The sequence below is a fragment of the Otolemur garnettii genome, unplaced genomic scaffold, assembly GCF_000181295.1.
Source record: "Otolemur garnettii isolate 467f Iridium unplaced genomic scaffold, OtoGar3 scaffold00116, whole genome shotgun sequence".
In the NCBI taxonomy this organism is placed as follows: Eukaryota; Metazoa; Chordata; class Mammalia; order Primates; family Galagidae; genus Otolemur; species Otolemur garnettii.
Window position 1 is genome coordinate 108785 of NW_003852511.1, and position 15642 is coordinate 124426.

At 48.4% G+C, this 15642-nt stretch overlaps 1 protein-coding gene across 2 annotated transcripts in view; it reads right to left on the reverse strand.

Moving 5' to 3' along the window:
- TRIM67 (tripartite motif containing 67) overlaps nt 1–15642 on the reverse strand; it is a 55436-nt gene that overhangs the window by 21328 nt on the left and 18466 nt on the right. For both annotated transcript variants that reach the window (XM_012809908.1, XM_012809909.1), the window contains one exon: nt 593–688. In XM_012809908.1, the coding sequence (XP_012665362.1) occupies nt 593–688 (96 nt within the window). The remainder of the gene's footprint in view (nt 1–592; nt 689–15642) is intronic.

Below are 15642 nucleotides of genomic sequence, written 5' to 3' on the forward strand. Positions count from 1 at the left end.
GGGTCCGGGCTGGGGATTCGAACCCACCACCTTAGGTGTAGGTGGCTGGCGCCTTAGCCCGTTGAGCTATAGGCGCCGAGCCTCCCTTTTCTTAATCTAGCTGCAATGTCAATGCTTTACTGGCTCCTTATCTACATGGACAGCTCCTACACACATGCTTATCCACATGGAATCACATGTGTGTGCTCTCTCCCTACAGACAGGGCTTCCTGAGGCCAGAAACTGTGCCTCAGTGATCTCTGCATCCTGTGCTGGGCTCAGCAAATGCATTCACTTAGTAAGTGATGCGTTTATGATCACATGGGCATATCTGGGTACAAGGGTGCCATAAGCAGACGCAGCACAGGACTACACAACTATGCAGAATCCAGTTCACAGCTCTGTGGTGCACTTCTGTCTCCATGTAACGTTTCTTTCCCATATTGGGTGTCAAATGCATGTCAAAGGATTGAAGACTGTACAGTAGTCTGCTTATCACATACACACACACAAAAGTGCTTCTCAGGAGACCTTTCCTTTCTTTTTGAAACACTGCATCTTTTGCAAATTTTCCACCCCTGAGTACATCTCCTATAGCCAGAGCCATACTTACCTGGATCTGCTGCAGTATGTTCTTGAGCTGGACCAGAAATTCCTTCGCTTCCTTTGCCTTATCTGAAACTCCATTTAAGGCCTGAGATAGCTGTGCCTAAAAAAGACATCATGTATTAAGAAGAGCTTCTGGGGTGAAGAATCACACAGCTGGCACTCCATCATAGAGCTTCTGCTCATACGGGGATGGAGCAGACCCACGCATGTGCCATCCTCATTGATGAAGAGACCACTACACACTCAGTCTTTGCAATGTTTGCCTGCTTTTCCAGCAGTGGCTGAGTGTTGAGTGACTTGCAGACACTCTTCCGTCTGGCCCCCAAAGCTGGGTAGAAGTAAGGAGCACCCAGCGAATTGGATGCAGCCACCAGGCCCACTTCGATGTGTGCAGAGCCCAAGACAAGAAGACAAGTGGAGACCTTGGTCTACCCTTACCTGTCTCTCCCCATGGCAGTTCTATCCCTCATCAGAAGGTGTTAATGTGTGGACATCCCAGACCCCAGACACTAGGCCACACTCTGTCCACTGCATACTTGCACAGTCTTCTTGTGGCCTTGGGTGCACCTGGTGTCTGTACCAACTCTTCACCCCATGGACAGGGGTGCAGCAGTTACTGAGGTGCTCTGCTGGCTGAGCTCGAACGTATAACCTTTGGCATCCAGTTTCTTTTTAATGAACTACATGCACACACACTTTTAAATTCTATTGAGTATAAGGACGACCTTGATTTTTAACATGAGTCTCATCTTTCAAATTAAAAAGCTGAGGGTGGAACAACAGGGAATTAGAAAGGCCAGGATCTCCTTTGGCTTGCCCCCTGTCCCACAAGTCTCTGCCAAATGTCACCTTGTCAGTAGGCCTATGCTCATGCCTGTAAAATAGCCCTCTCCCCGACCCCTGCCTTCTTCTTCCTGACATTCAGCACCACCCAATCTGGAAGATTTGTTTACTGTCTCTTTCTCCTCCCTAGAATGTCAGTTGCCCAGGACTGGGACTTAGCCTGGATGATTTTAGCTGCATCCCAGCACTGGACCAGTACCCAGCACAGGCACTAAGTAAATATTTGCTAAATGAAGGAACTGATGAATGTGATTCTTGAGAACACACCAGGGGTTTTCAGCATGGTTCTGGACTGGAAGCATCAGCATTGCCTGGGAACTTGTTAGAACACAAAGTCTCTGTCTCCACCCATATCTACCACTCCGAATGGGGGTAAAACCCAGGAATCTGCGTTTTAATGATCCCCTCTGGGGCTCTGATACAATCTGCAACTTGCTGGACTGCACAAATGCAGACTCCGTGGAGAACTTGTGAAAAGCATGATAAATTAAGCCATGCGGTAGCTAAGAAAACACAGAGAAGAAGGGATGTAGACAGAGAAGGAGAGGGCTGTAGACACAAGGAGCACCCACATTCAAGGGGAGGCCAGGATATCGGCTGTCTCAGACAGAGCTGAGAGCCTCAGACTGACACTAGGTTGAGGTGCAGCTCCTCAGAGAATGTGTCCCTACTCCGCTGGCTTCCCCACTCCTAGCCCCAACCCAGCTGGTTTAGGCCCCGCTACCCCATAGCTCACCCAGGGTGCACCTTCCTTTCGTGCAAGCACCTTGGTGGTAAAACACCCAGTGGAACTTACAGGGGTGACAGATGTGTGCTGCTCTGTCTACCAGCCATTGGGGCTACTGAGCATTTGAAGATGTGGCAGATGTGACCAAAGAGCTGGAGTTTTACATGTTACTTAGTGTAAGTTGCAACTGCTCCTCCAAGAGCACAGGTCTTGACGCCCATCTGATACCCTGCAGGCCACATTCAGCAGGCTTCCCAACGAGTCTCCTGGGAGAGGTCGTATGATTCATTTCACATCCTATCCCTGAGCAAAGAATGTTATTATAAGTCCCTGAAATCTCATGGCGAGTTCCTCAAAACATTGACGTACTTACTGATTAACACGTAATCTACCAACTTTGAAAAGGACACTGGTTCGTTTCTGAATCATGAAGTAGAACATTTTAGCCTGCATGTTGTCACCTTTTGCCAATATGTGCATCTTCAGCACTATATCCTCCTAGGTAAAAGGACAATTTTCTCATTAAAAATTTCCAACTTGTAACAGGCCTGGGCATATGCCTTGTTGTGTTGCTAGGCCTTCCCCAGGCCAATCCGCCCATCTGGCTTCCAGTAAACTTTTATCACATTAGCTTCAACAGCCTTAGTTTCAGGCCACACATCCTTAGCCTACACTCTCTGGCTCCCCCTTCACCTCTTGCCATGAGTAGAAGCTCCCCAAAGCCCTCACCAGAAGCAGGCACTGGTGCCAGGTTTCCTGCACACCCTGCAGAGCCAGGAACCACATACACCTCTTCTCTTTATAAATAACTCAGGCCCAGGTGTTCCCTTATAGCAGCACAAGCAGACTAAGCCTCATGGCCTTTGGTGTGTTAACACAGAGTGAGCCCTGATATATCTTCCCCTTTGCATAGGGCACTAACCCCACTGCAGGGGCTCCACCCTCATGACCTCATCTAAACCTAACTGCCTTCTGAAGGCCCCACTTCCTAAGATCAGCACATTGAGGATTAGAGCTTCAACATGTGAATAGAGGGAAGCAGACACTTGGTCTCCCGCTGACTACACAGCTCACAGTGGAGAGAGCATGTTTTTGTCTCTGCATTTCTAGCCAGCAGTACTGTGCAAAGTAGGACCTCAAACACTACTCCTGGCTGAATGCAAGCAAAATTATTGCTCAGTGAATGATGCATGCAACAAGTGGGACAGATCCCAGCAGGGCCGTCATCACTGCCAGCACCTTCCTGGCAGTGTACAACAAGCTTGCTTGTGCCTAAGAGGCCAGGTTAGTGAGGGTCAGGTACCCTCTGCCCAGCACCCGTGGCCAGCACCGTACTGCCCCAGCACTGCCAGCCTCCCAAGTGCCCAGCCTTCCCTGGAACCCGCTGCTGACCTCCTTCCACTTGGCAAGGAGACCACGGAGGTTGGCAAGACATGAGGACAGAGTGGTTTTGAAGGACATCTGGACCTCAGGCCTGAAAGGGGAGCGATCTCACAGCTCAGTGGGCACTGCTTCCAGGCCCTCTAGACTCCCCACCTGATTTCCTCTCTGCTGCTTCTTTCTACCCACCCGGAGAGGTCACCACAATGCAAACAGCCGTGAGGCTGGTGTGTGCTCAGCTGCGTAAAGGCCCCTGTATCCTGGGCTGCTGGCTGTGCAAGAGGCCAGAACAGGCACTGTGCAGGGTGGCTGCCATTGAAGGATGTCCTCACAAGCACATAACTGAACTTTTCTCCCTTTCAGGTCCCTGCCTGAGACCTCTCCTCACTGTATGTATGAGAGGAGAGATGACCTGTATGTATGAGATGAGATGACCTCTCCTCACTCAGGGAACAGCATTATGAAAATCAGACCGGATTATTCTAGTGGGAAAGGAGCAAAGGTTTTTGGAGCCAAGATGTAACTAACTTCTTTATCAGCACATGAGGGTGTTACACATCATACTTTGCTTCAGCTTTTTTTTTGAGACAGAGTCTCACTATATCACCCTCAGTAGAGTGTTATGGCATCACAGCTCACAGCAACCTTAAATCCTTGGGCTTAAGCGATTCTCTTGCCTCAGCCTCCCAAGTAGCTGGGACTACAGGTGCCTGCCACAACACCCAACTATTTTTTTTGTTGCAGTTGTTTAGCTGGCCAGGGCCAGGTTGGAACCGGCCACCCTTGGTGTATGTTGCTGGCACTGTAACTACTGTGTTACAGGTGCCGAGCCTGCTTCAGCTTTTTTGACACACACTTCTTTTTATTTTCTACAGTGACTATTTCGAGAATTCTCAGAAGATGAATGCTCAGATGCTGAAAAGTGTCCCTTTCTGGTCTGCAGGAAGACCCTGCCATCCTAGGAGTGAGATAGATAGATTGTCCCTGTGGGTGTCAGTTATACCAAACTCCAGGAAAGAATGGAACTATCTGGACAGAAGATACAAATTGTAGTTGGATGCATTTTAGCATGTATCCAAAAACTGAAGTTTATGCCTTTCTATTCGTTTCAGGTTAGAATTATGTTCCTATAAAGTCTCTGAGTTTAGCCAACAGCTTAAAAGCATAAGTGCTTCCTCACTGGGTCAGACTGGCAGGAGGCCCAGGAGGAGGTCTTCACCACCAGCTCACAGGATGTCTCCTGGGTGTGCTGGAGACTCAGTTTCTTCAAACTGTGCTTGTGTTTCAGATGGTGTGACTGTGAGCAATAGTGCATTGTGTGAGAGCTCTGGGCTTATGGGATTCAAATCCTGGCTCTGTCACTTACTAGCTGTGTCTCTTAGGAAGATACTTCATTTCTTTAAACTATGGTGACCATTCCCCCTAAGGTGAAAATAATAAGAATGATAACCCCTACCTCATAAATGTTCTTCTGACTATGCTTTGTGGTATTAACTCAAGCCTTTCCTAGTTCCTCTTTCATTGTTCCATCTGAGTTTATGATCTATGAATTTCTCTAAACCACCAAACTGGGACCCACCTATATTTTCAGTCTATACAGCCTCTCAGATAAACCTCATCTGTTTGCTGTGGTCTCAGTGGAGAAGCCCCTATGTCAACACCTTTTAAATTTGGTTCCTGGCTTGGCGTCCATAGCACAGTGCTTAGGGCATTGGCCACATACACCAAGGCTGGCGGGTTCAAACCCAGCCTGGGCCTACTAAACAATGACAACTGCAAATACATATATATATATATATATATATATGTATATGTATATATAGGCATTGTGGTGGGTGCCTGTGTCCCAACTACTTGGGAGGCTGAAGCAAGAAAATTGCTGAAGCCCAGGAGTTTGAGGTTGCCGTGAGCTATGATGCCACAGCATTCTACTGAGGGTGACATAGTGAGACTTTGTTTCAAAAAAGAAAAAACTTTGGCTCAGTGCCTGTAGCTTAGTGGTTAGGGTGCTGGCCACATACACTGGGGCTGGTGGGATCAAACCCCGGCATAAGCCTGCTAAAAACAATAACTACAACACAAAAACAGCCCGGCGTTGTGATGGGCACCTGTAGTCCCAGCCCCTTGGGAGGCTAAGACAAGAGAATCACTTGAGCCCAAGAATTTGAGGTTGCTGTGATCTGTGATGCCAGGACACTCTACCCAGGGTGACATAGTGAGACTGTCTCAAAACAAACAAACAAACAAATAAGCTTGGTTCCCACCTCTAATAATGAGACTGCCCAAGAGAAGCACAGAATGTTAGAATCAAAAGACCTTAGAAACGATGTGGCCCAATGTCTCATTTTGCACACAGGAATCAGAGCTTCGGGTAGAACGTGTAAACTTACAGGCGTGTACCAGAGCATTCCATTACTTTACCATTAAATGCCGTAATGTACGCACAGGAGGTGCTCACAAATGTTTATACACACTTCTCTTTCTTTCCACCTAAGACTTTCTGTGTCCAAGATCACATAGGCAATGAAAGCCATTCTTATGTGAACAGACAAGGGCTAGAAGGTGAAGCAGACTATTGTCCCTAGGCCTGAAGGGCATGGGGGCACAAGACCATGTTAGCACGGTTTCTACCTCTTTGAATGCAGTTGATACCACCTACCAATGCTTGGGGGAACACTGATCACCTATGAAACCTTCCCTTTGTCACTTTAAACGACTGCTAAGTGAGTTGAGATAGCTGCCAAAGAACCACCCATCCCCAGCACAGCTCCTGGGTTCGGAGCAGCCCATGTGTTGGTGGAGGCAAGGTCCAATCACTTGATGAAGATCCCTGCTTTCAGGTCACTCAGGAAAACTGACTCCCACATATCCAAATAACCTCCTGACTCTTCTCTTTCAAGCATAGCTCTGATCCTGGTCATTTTTCCACCTAACCATTTCCCCCACTTCCTGCTGAGTCAAGGTGTATAACCCTCCACTCAGTGCCCCAGGCTGCCATGCTGTTGTCCTCTCCAGCCTTACCTCCCAGCCATCCACATGGGCTTCCCAGCCTTTAGTGAAACTGTATTTGTCTGACTACTTTGTTCTTTCCGTCTGCCTTAGCTGCTATGGCCCTTCAGCTCAAATGCTCTCTCTCCCTCGCTGCCTGTTGTTGGCTGCCCATCTGTAAAGCCCCTTCCCCATTCCCCCTCCTCCTGAAACTTTTACTCCCTTTTCCAAATGGAGTGAGCCCTTTGAACTCCCAGGACAAGCCTGGCTTCCAGGACGTGCCCTGCTTTCTTCAGCTGGGTGGCCCAGGGCAGCTGTATCAGCATCTTGCCCTATCACTTGACTCTACCCCGAGAGCCCTGCCTGGAGCACTAGGCCTGCTGACATGGGGACATACTCCACAAACAGTGTGTCTACAACTTGATTTTGTTCTGGATCTTTGTCTGATTAGCTCACCCACCTATCTGAGTCTCAGTCCTCTCCCACACTGGGCAAGATTACCACAGCTGTGTGGTCAGGGCAAAGGCATTGTTTCTAGGGTACAGAACCCCATGTGGTCCAGTCATCAGGAGTCCAGCCCCACTCTGGGAACTGACATGTTTATGACTTCTGGTGTTAAGTATTTCTAGCTTAACTGTCAGCCATGATCTGGCCCAAATTTAAAACCACTAGACAGAACTTCTGGTGCTGCCCAACTCCCTGTCTCTGCTGCAGACCAGAGGGTCCTCCACCTATCTGGTCCTCCTCTCACCCTTCCTAAGTAGCTGGCCAGCAGCTGGGAAAGCCTTGCCCAGTAGCAGAAAGCAGCATTGCTTCCTCAGTCTTCTCTCAAATGCCCAGGATCAAGGAAAGGATGGTGCCAGGCAGTGTCCTGAGAGGACTTGGGGCAGAACCCTCCCCATGAGCAGCGTAGCTGGACCTCTCAGGCTCCCCACCCACACAGTCAGCTGCCAGGATCCAGTACCCACCCCTAAGGCCCAGTTGTAGGGACTTTGCTCTGTGAGGCATGAAGGATCAATGGTAAGAGACACTGTGGCGAGGGGTGGAAAAGTCCACATGGGGGAATCAGCTAAGGACTGTCTGTATGGGGAGCAGTGTTGGGTGTCAGACCCCTGCTGTGTAAGGCTGAGGGGGTCACAAGCTGAGGACCCCCTCCTCTCAGGAAGTGGAAAGAGTCTTTGGCAGAAGAACAAGAAACAAATGGCTTCCCCAGGCTCTTCTGTGTCCAGTGGCTGTGGCCCAGCGTTAAGGCAAAGTCCCCAGGGCAACACAGTTCAGATCAGCTTCTGTCCTCTTTACTTTTCAGCCACAGAGTCAGTAAGGAGGGAGGTGGGATTTGAAGGAGATCCTCTAGATGCTAATTTAGTGTCCTGTTCAGTGCACTGACGCCTCCTCCAACTCCCAGAACCTCTGCTACCCACTGCCATGATGCTGTCAACACAGAAAAATTAGTTAACTTTGAAGATGCCACCAACTCTCACTGTCCCCAACCAGGCCTTGTGCAAAATAACAGAATGCTCTGAAAGGATCCACCTTTCCTCACTGTCATGGGTTCCTCAGGTGAGTTATTATCATTTCCTATCACTTCTGTTACAAGTTGCCATGAACTTTAGTACCCTGAAACAACATAAATTTATTATCTTACAGTTCTGGAAGCCAAAAGTCCCAAATAAATCGACACAAGGCTAAAATTAAGGTGTCCACAGGGCTGGGTCCTTCTGGAGGCTCCACAGGAGAATTTTCTTCCTTGCCTGTTCTAGCTCTTAGAAGTCACCCACATTCCTTGGCTTGCAGCTTCCTCCTCACGTCACTCAACCTCTTATGCTGTGGTCTGAATATTTGTTCCCTAAAATTCATGTGTTTAAGCCTCACCCATGAGGTGATAGTATTAGGAGGCAGGGCTTTGAAGGGTGATTAGGTCATGAGGATGGAGCCTTCATGGATGGGGTTAGCACCTTTATAAAAGAGACCCCAGAGAAAGCTCCCTCATCCCTTCTACCATGTGAGGACACAATGAGAAGGTAACATCTATGATTCAGCAGACAAGGCCCCATGAGGCCCTGGTAGTGCCTTTATCTTGGACTTTCCAACCTCCAGAACTGTGTAAAATAAATCCTGTTGTGTCACTGACAACAGGATTCATAGCCATCTAGGCTGTGCTGTTTTGTTACCGCAGGCTGACAGACTAAGGTAGCCACTTCCTCAGGTGACAGAGCAACATCACTGTCAGCCTGGACTAAGTCCCTAGACCACAGTGAGGCCCAGCAGCCTGTGCCACAGGAGGGGACACTGACCACTGCCTCCTTCCTGCTATGTTCTGCACAGAGGGGGGCATGATGGTAAAGGCAGGAACAGCAAGAGCACCCCCCAATATCAATGCTACCCCACGCAACTGATGCATTGGAGGGTTATCACAGTCCTAGAGCATGGGATGCTCTGTGAGAGTGGAATGGCATTGGAAGGAGGAATCCTTACTAAGGCAGGGGTGTGTGGGCAGCTACGACCTGTGGGATAAGACAGAGACAAGGACTTGCTTTTCTCTGTGGAAAGGTACTGCCAGCAATTCTCTCTGCTATCACTACAGCCAGATCTCCCGTCCCAGTCTCCCTAGGAAAGTACTAGGGCAGCCCTTCAGAGACAGCCTGCCCACCTGCCCTGTCCCGCCCTGGGCTTCCTCCTGGCCTGCCTTTGCTGCCCCACCCCCTGCAGCTGGATCCCCCTCTGAGATGGGCGCATGGTAAGAGGGAATCTGTGAAGTCACTGAGTGTTGTGTGTGCTCATTAGGCACAAAGGATAAGGTTGTGAGATGGAGGTGCACAGACCAGCAGAAGGGCTCCCACCTCTGTAGCTGCCATTGCGTACTAAGGTATTGTGTTTTTAAATTTATGGCTGATAGTAATCCCCCAAAAGAGTTTCATGAAATATCCTCATCTACTGGCAGAACAATAATAATAAATGAGCAGTATAAAGGACTCATTTTTAAAAGTTAAAAGGCAGAGGCTCCTGGATAAGTAGATAAGTACCTCCTGAGTGAGGTATGAACACGGCTCAGGCACAGTCACCTTCCACAGGGCAGATGACCTTCTTCTTCGCCCTGTTGCAACCTTACTCCCTACTGTGGAGCCTGAGGCTGAAGGAAGTGGGTCTTTGCCTTCTATCTTCTTAAATGTTGTCTCACCAGGTAAGTGATGAGGACCCAGCAACTGAGAATGAACAACTAACACAGCAGTGATTTCCCAGTCACACCTTTGCCTGGACAGTGGCTCAGCTTTCTGTTCTTAAATTCAGATTGATCTTCTGTTCTAGATCCACACCCTGGCAAGATGCACATCCTAGTTGGCCTTTCTGTGTGGGCAGCCTTGGATGTCATGAGAATATGTTGGTAATGCTGGCCTCTGGCAGGGTGATGTCTGTGGCCAGGCAGCCTGAGCAAGACCTTCCCCTTAGGCCTCCAGAGAACAAAGCTGGGACAGGCTATCTGGCCATCCCACACAGCTGGAGGGATTTTATATAACTCAACTCAAGTCTGGCTCCTAAACTGGCCTCCGAGGAGGTTTCATTGTGTCCCCCAAAATTCAGATGTTGAAGTCCAAACCCTAGTACCTCCAACTGTGACTGTTACTTACAGAGGTAACTAAGTTAGAATGATCTGGTTACTAGTGTGGGCCTGAATCCAACAGGACCAGTGTCCTTATAACCAGGGAAATTTGGACACAAAAGCAGATGTGGATACGGGGAAGACAATGAGTGAAGACTTGAGTTATGCTGTCAAGGAGTTCCCAGAGCCCAGGAGAGAGGCCAGGCCAGACACTTCCTAGAGCCCTCAGAAGCAAGATGGCCCTGCTGCACTGTGATTTCAGACTTCTGACCTCTAGAACTTTGAGACTATACTTTTTTATTGTTCTAAGCCATCCAGTTTGTGGCACTTTGTTCCAGTAGTCCCAGCAAACTAGCACAAAAGAACTTAAAGGAGGAGGTTCACAGACGTGCTACTCAAACCATTAAGCCAGGGCAGGCCCTGACTGGCTCCATTCTATCCGGAAATACCGCTCCTGCAGGAAGAAGCTTTGTCTTTGCTGGAATGTAGTCTCGTCTTCCTTCTAGTCCTCTGGGCTCCATGTCTCCACTCCCACAGTTCATGCCAGAACAAAGTTGGAACTCCTCAGCCTGACATTTACTGGTTTATTCATTTGGTGAGCATCTGAGCCCTGGTCTCAGCTGTCACCATCATTATCATACCGCTTCAGGTCCTAGCTCAGCTTGCCCACAACTAGTTCAAATGTCTTCTTTCTACGAAGACTTCTTCCCAGACCCCATGAGCTTGTCCGACCTCTCTCCTCTGCTCTTCAGTGTCCTCTTGCTTATCCCCAGCTGCAGCACTTGTGCCACCATCTATCTCAGGTCCTCGTCACTCATCTGCTCACCTGTGTCCCTCTGTGGATGGGACCTTCAATGTGTGAGAGGCGAGTTCGTTTGTGCCCCTGGTGCAGAGCCCGTGCAGGATGCATACACACTAGTGGCTTGCTGAACTGACCCAGTTTAGTGCCCCAGATAGATGGCCTCCTCTCTTCCTGGGGCCCCTTGCTTCTATCAGGCCCTCCCTGCCGCCTGCTCCTCCATTTGCTCCCTGCTCCTGCCCTGCTTCCTGAGGGCCTCTTCCAAGGAGTCTCACCCTGGTGGGAGCTCCTCCCTCTACTCTGGATTTTTTCCCATTTCAGGGGAAGAAAGCTGGAGCCACTCCCCTTCTACATGTCCTGCCTTTTCTTTCCTCAGATCTCTCCCTCAGGGGAGGGTGGTGTGGAGGGTGGCTCAGGGGTGAGGGGAGGTACCCTTCTCTGTGGATCCTGAGAAGAGTGGAGGGTAGCCAGGAACGGGTGCAGTGGGAATGAGTATGGTGGGACTACAGCTGGCTGGCTTGCCTCAGAATTCCTCAGGACAGACATCCTCCACTGAGCCGGCCACTTAGGCTTATTAGAGAACAGATGGGGACCAAGGTGTTCTGCTCCCCAGAGGCCCAGGTCACAGCTCAGCTTCACTCTAAGACCCAGAGAGAATGTGATAACCTTCCCTGACCTACCAGCACCTGTGCTTAAGCCCTGCTGGGTATTCACCCAATGACCTGAGAACTGGTCTTCAGGATCAGGCCCTGAATCCAAACCCTGACTTAACAAAGTTTCTTGCCCTCTGTGAACCTTTGTGTCCTCGCCTCTGCATTGGGGTAAGGATTTACACCCCAAAGGGCTGTCCCAAGGTGTAACTGACAGTGGGTGGGGAGTCCGGGACTGGGCACTGGCACCCTACTTATGGGAGGCCCTGAGTGCAATGAGGCTCCCAAGCAGGGACCTTCTGCTCAGCCTTCTCGAACGTACTCAGGCTCGGTTTTGAGAAACTGCCTTTTTGCCACTGAGTACGGTCTTGTGGGACTAAGATTAGGGCCCAATACCACTGTCTGCTTCCTGACAAGGGGCAGGCACCTGCCCTTTGACCCTGGAGGGGCCACCCTTTGAGCAGTTAGCTGGGTTACGTTCTGGGTGGAGCTGAGAGCCATTTGCTGACTGGAAGCTACGTACACACACTGTGCAAACTGAACAGCTGATGAACACTGGGGTTTCATAGCTGTCTGCTGCTATTTACACTGCCAGAGTCAACTGCCCAGGCTGGTTGGATGGGCCTCAAGTGATCCTCCTGCCCAGGGATCACAGGTGTCAGCCTCTGCCACAGGCCATGCTTCCTTTTAGAAAAGATTCCTTTTCAATGGATTCACTGACCTTATCAAGGCCAGTAGGGTGCTACCTCCTTGGAATTCAAAATCGAGCAAAAGGATGGAGAGACCTGGAAATATAGGTATTTATTCCACAGTTCCCTGATCAGACTTCTGCTACTAAACTATTCCTTGACAGCCTGCTTCTTGGCACTGGGGGAAGCCTTTGGAACCAGAACTCCTGGGTTTGAATCCCAGCCCACAGACTCTGTGATGTTAGAAGCATCACTCTCTCGGTCCCCATTTTCCCAAACTGAAAAAGGGAGGTAAGTCACAGTGGCAAGTACGGAACAGGGCTATTAGGTGAGTTCCTAACAAGCATGATGCCTGGGCACGGCACACGATCGGTACTGTCTATGCACTTCCTGTGGTTACAATTTCGAAGCCAGTGGCCAAAGCCCCTTCTGTTCCCGTGGGTGCTTAGGAAAAAAAGCATTACTTTTCTAATAAATTGTCTTTGATTCTTTTGCTTGCCACAAAGAATTCTAGCTGATTTAGTGTTTAGGATGCCGAAGGAGCACAAAGACAGCCAGTTGGTCACCGTTGGGTTCATGCTGCGCCTCAGCACATCCCGTTCCTGCGGAGAGGGTGTTGGGGAGAGGTAGCTTCTTTTCCCCACCACAGCTTGGCTTTCGGGCTCTGAGTCCTAAAATGCTGACTGCAGAGGAGTTCCCCTGAGCTTCTGCCTCCGGGATTGCCAAGGGGGAGCTGCCTAGCTTGTCAACAATTTTCAAGCTGCCAATATTGATACATCAGAGCCTTGAAAGTAAAAAGAGGCAGGGCTGATGGTCATCATCATCAGAATTGACTCCCAGTCGTCAGACATACTGGCAGGTGCTCCTCATTCTGACAAAGTTAGTGCTAAATGACTCTCACAAGCTCACATGTACAGGAGCCAGGCCTGGTGAACTGGGAAATTCATGCTTCTCCTAGGACTTGGGCTCATCAATTCCTGCTGAAGTGAATGGGCAAAGGCAGCCAGCTGCTGGTACCCACCTATAAGACACAAATGACATTCATGTGACCTGTCCAGCTGCTGTGTGCCTTTATGACTCTGCACTTGCTGGTCACCTGCCAGATGTGCCCTTCCCCTGCTTTGCCAGTTCCCCAGATCCTTCACACCTCAGCTCAATGTCCCTCCCTCATACTGTGTCATCTGATCTTCTCCCTCGGCTCTGGTTGAGATGTCCCTTTTCCAGGCCCCTGTGTTACTCCACACCTCCAAACCTCATTCCATTCTACCATCATCATATATTTACTTCTTTAAGGCTTTCAGGCAGGATCTCACTATTCCCAGGCTGGTCTCAACTGTTGGGCTCAAGTGATCCTCTGCCTTAGCCTCTCGAGTAGCTAAGTGCCTTTACTTTTTTTTCTGTTAAATTGTGTGGTCTTGGGAGACAGGGACCTTGTTTGTTTCATCTTTGGATGGGCTACTTATGAATGTCCGATAGATATTTGCTGAATAAATGAATTATTCTTTTATTGGAACATGACAAGGAAGTTCCTAAAATGAATCAAGGATCAGAGTTCTATTTTAGCTTTGCAGCTGACACACACATGCAATAGGTCAGGTCAGTCAGGCAATTTCACTTTTTGTCCTTGGGAAACTTTCAATAACAGGGTTATCATTTGTCAACAGCTATGGGAAGATCATATAAGAGTGAACATACTCATGAGTATGCTAACTAGCTCAGAGTCACTTTAAAACTTGCTCACCAAGTGCTAGATTTATGTTTCCACCATTTTGAATTATAGCAGAAAAAAATGGATCTTAAGCAAAATCAAAGTCACCAGAAAGTGGTTCCAAATACAGAAAAGAAGTTGAAAGGAAAACAGGTTTTTTTTTTTTTTTTTGAGACGGAGCCTCAAGCTATCCCCTTGGGTAGAGTGCCATAGCATCATGCTCACAGCAACCTCCAACTCCTGGGCTCAAGCGAGTCTCCTGCCTCAGCCTCCCAAGTAGCTGGGACCACAGGCGCCCGCCACAATGCCCAGCTATTTTTTTCTTAGTTGCAGCCATCATTGTTGTTTGGCGGGCCCGGGCTGGGGATTCAAACCCGCCACCTTAGGTGTATGTGGCTGGCGCCTTAGCCGCTTGAGCCACAGGCGCCGAGCCAGGAAAACAGGTTGTTAAAGAAACAGTGTTCGCTCACCTCTGGACACTGTGTCCTATACCAGTTGTATATGTAACAGGGAGTATCTGTCTCTCTGCAGTTCAGGGGATCATAAAGAAAAGCCTAAATATAAATCTAAATATGGATATAAGCAAGGACACTGTTGAATTTATAAAAAAAATGTTTTCTCATTCTTCTGAATCCAAAAGATAGAAATATTTTGAACTGATAAAAGGGGCAAGGCTTAGAAGAGAGAGGCAAGATAGTGAGAGGGAAAGAGCATGGCTGTGTCTGACAGCACAAGCTACTTATGCAGTAGTAGAAAATACGCCCTCAACCTTCCAACAGTGAAGTTTTACTTCTTGCTTACATTGCATTCATCTGCAGCTCTGCTTCCGAACCTCTGCATTTCAGGACCGAGGCTGAAGGAACAGCTCCCCAGTTGAGATATTGTAGGCGTAGAGTAGTAGGAAAGGGGCCGTAGCCCAAACACACACTGGCTCCTAAATCTTCTCCTAAGAGGTGGCATCATCACTCCCATTCATATTTCACTGGCCTAGGCAAGTTACACTGATGGGGCAAGAAGTGTAATTTTCTCACAGTGCAAATGGGAAATATTTGAACACAGAATAAAACCTGAGAAATGGTAACTGCATCCGGCCAGACTTTGGTTTTACTTACTTGCCACCATGTGATCTTGAGCAGCTTTGTATTCTCCTATAGAATCTATCTACTGGGCATTAAGTGCCTGTCTCTAAGTTGTGACGATTAAAATTAAATAACATTAAAACATCACTTTTTTCTTCCTTCCCTTGAGTCATCCAACCCTCCCCCATTATCCTGTTCCTGCATCCTCCAAGCTGCCACCTTCGACCTAGATTTGGCGGGGTGCCCCCTCATATAAAGTAGGGCAGAAGAGTATCTGAGAGAGAGGCACAGGAAAGTAAGACTTGTACACTAGGAGAAATTTAGGGGTGAAAATTTGTTTTTAAAGACAAGGTCCTGGCATCATACAATCAGAGAAATGGAAGAAATAAACCCCTGAAATGTTTTAATTAGGAATTTTTTAACAGAACTTTATGCTATGGAGATAATAGGATAGACATGCAAAGATGTATATACAAGAATGGTCACTGAATTCTAAAAAAAATAATTAAAATTTGTAAACAGCATAAACATTCAGGAATAGTGATTAAATAAATGATGTTTTATCCATATAACTGAATACTCAGCATCCATTA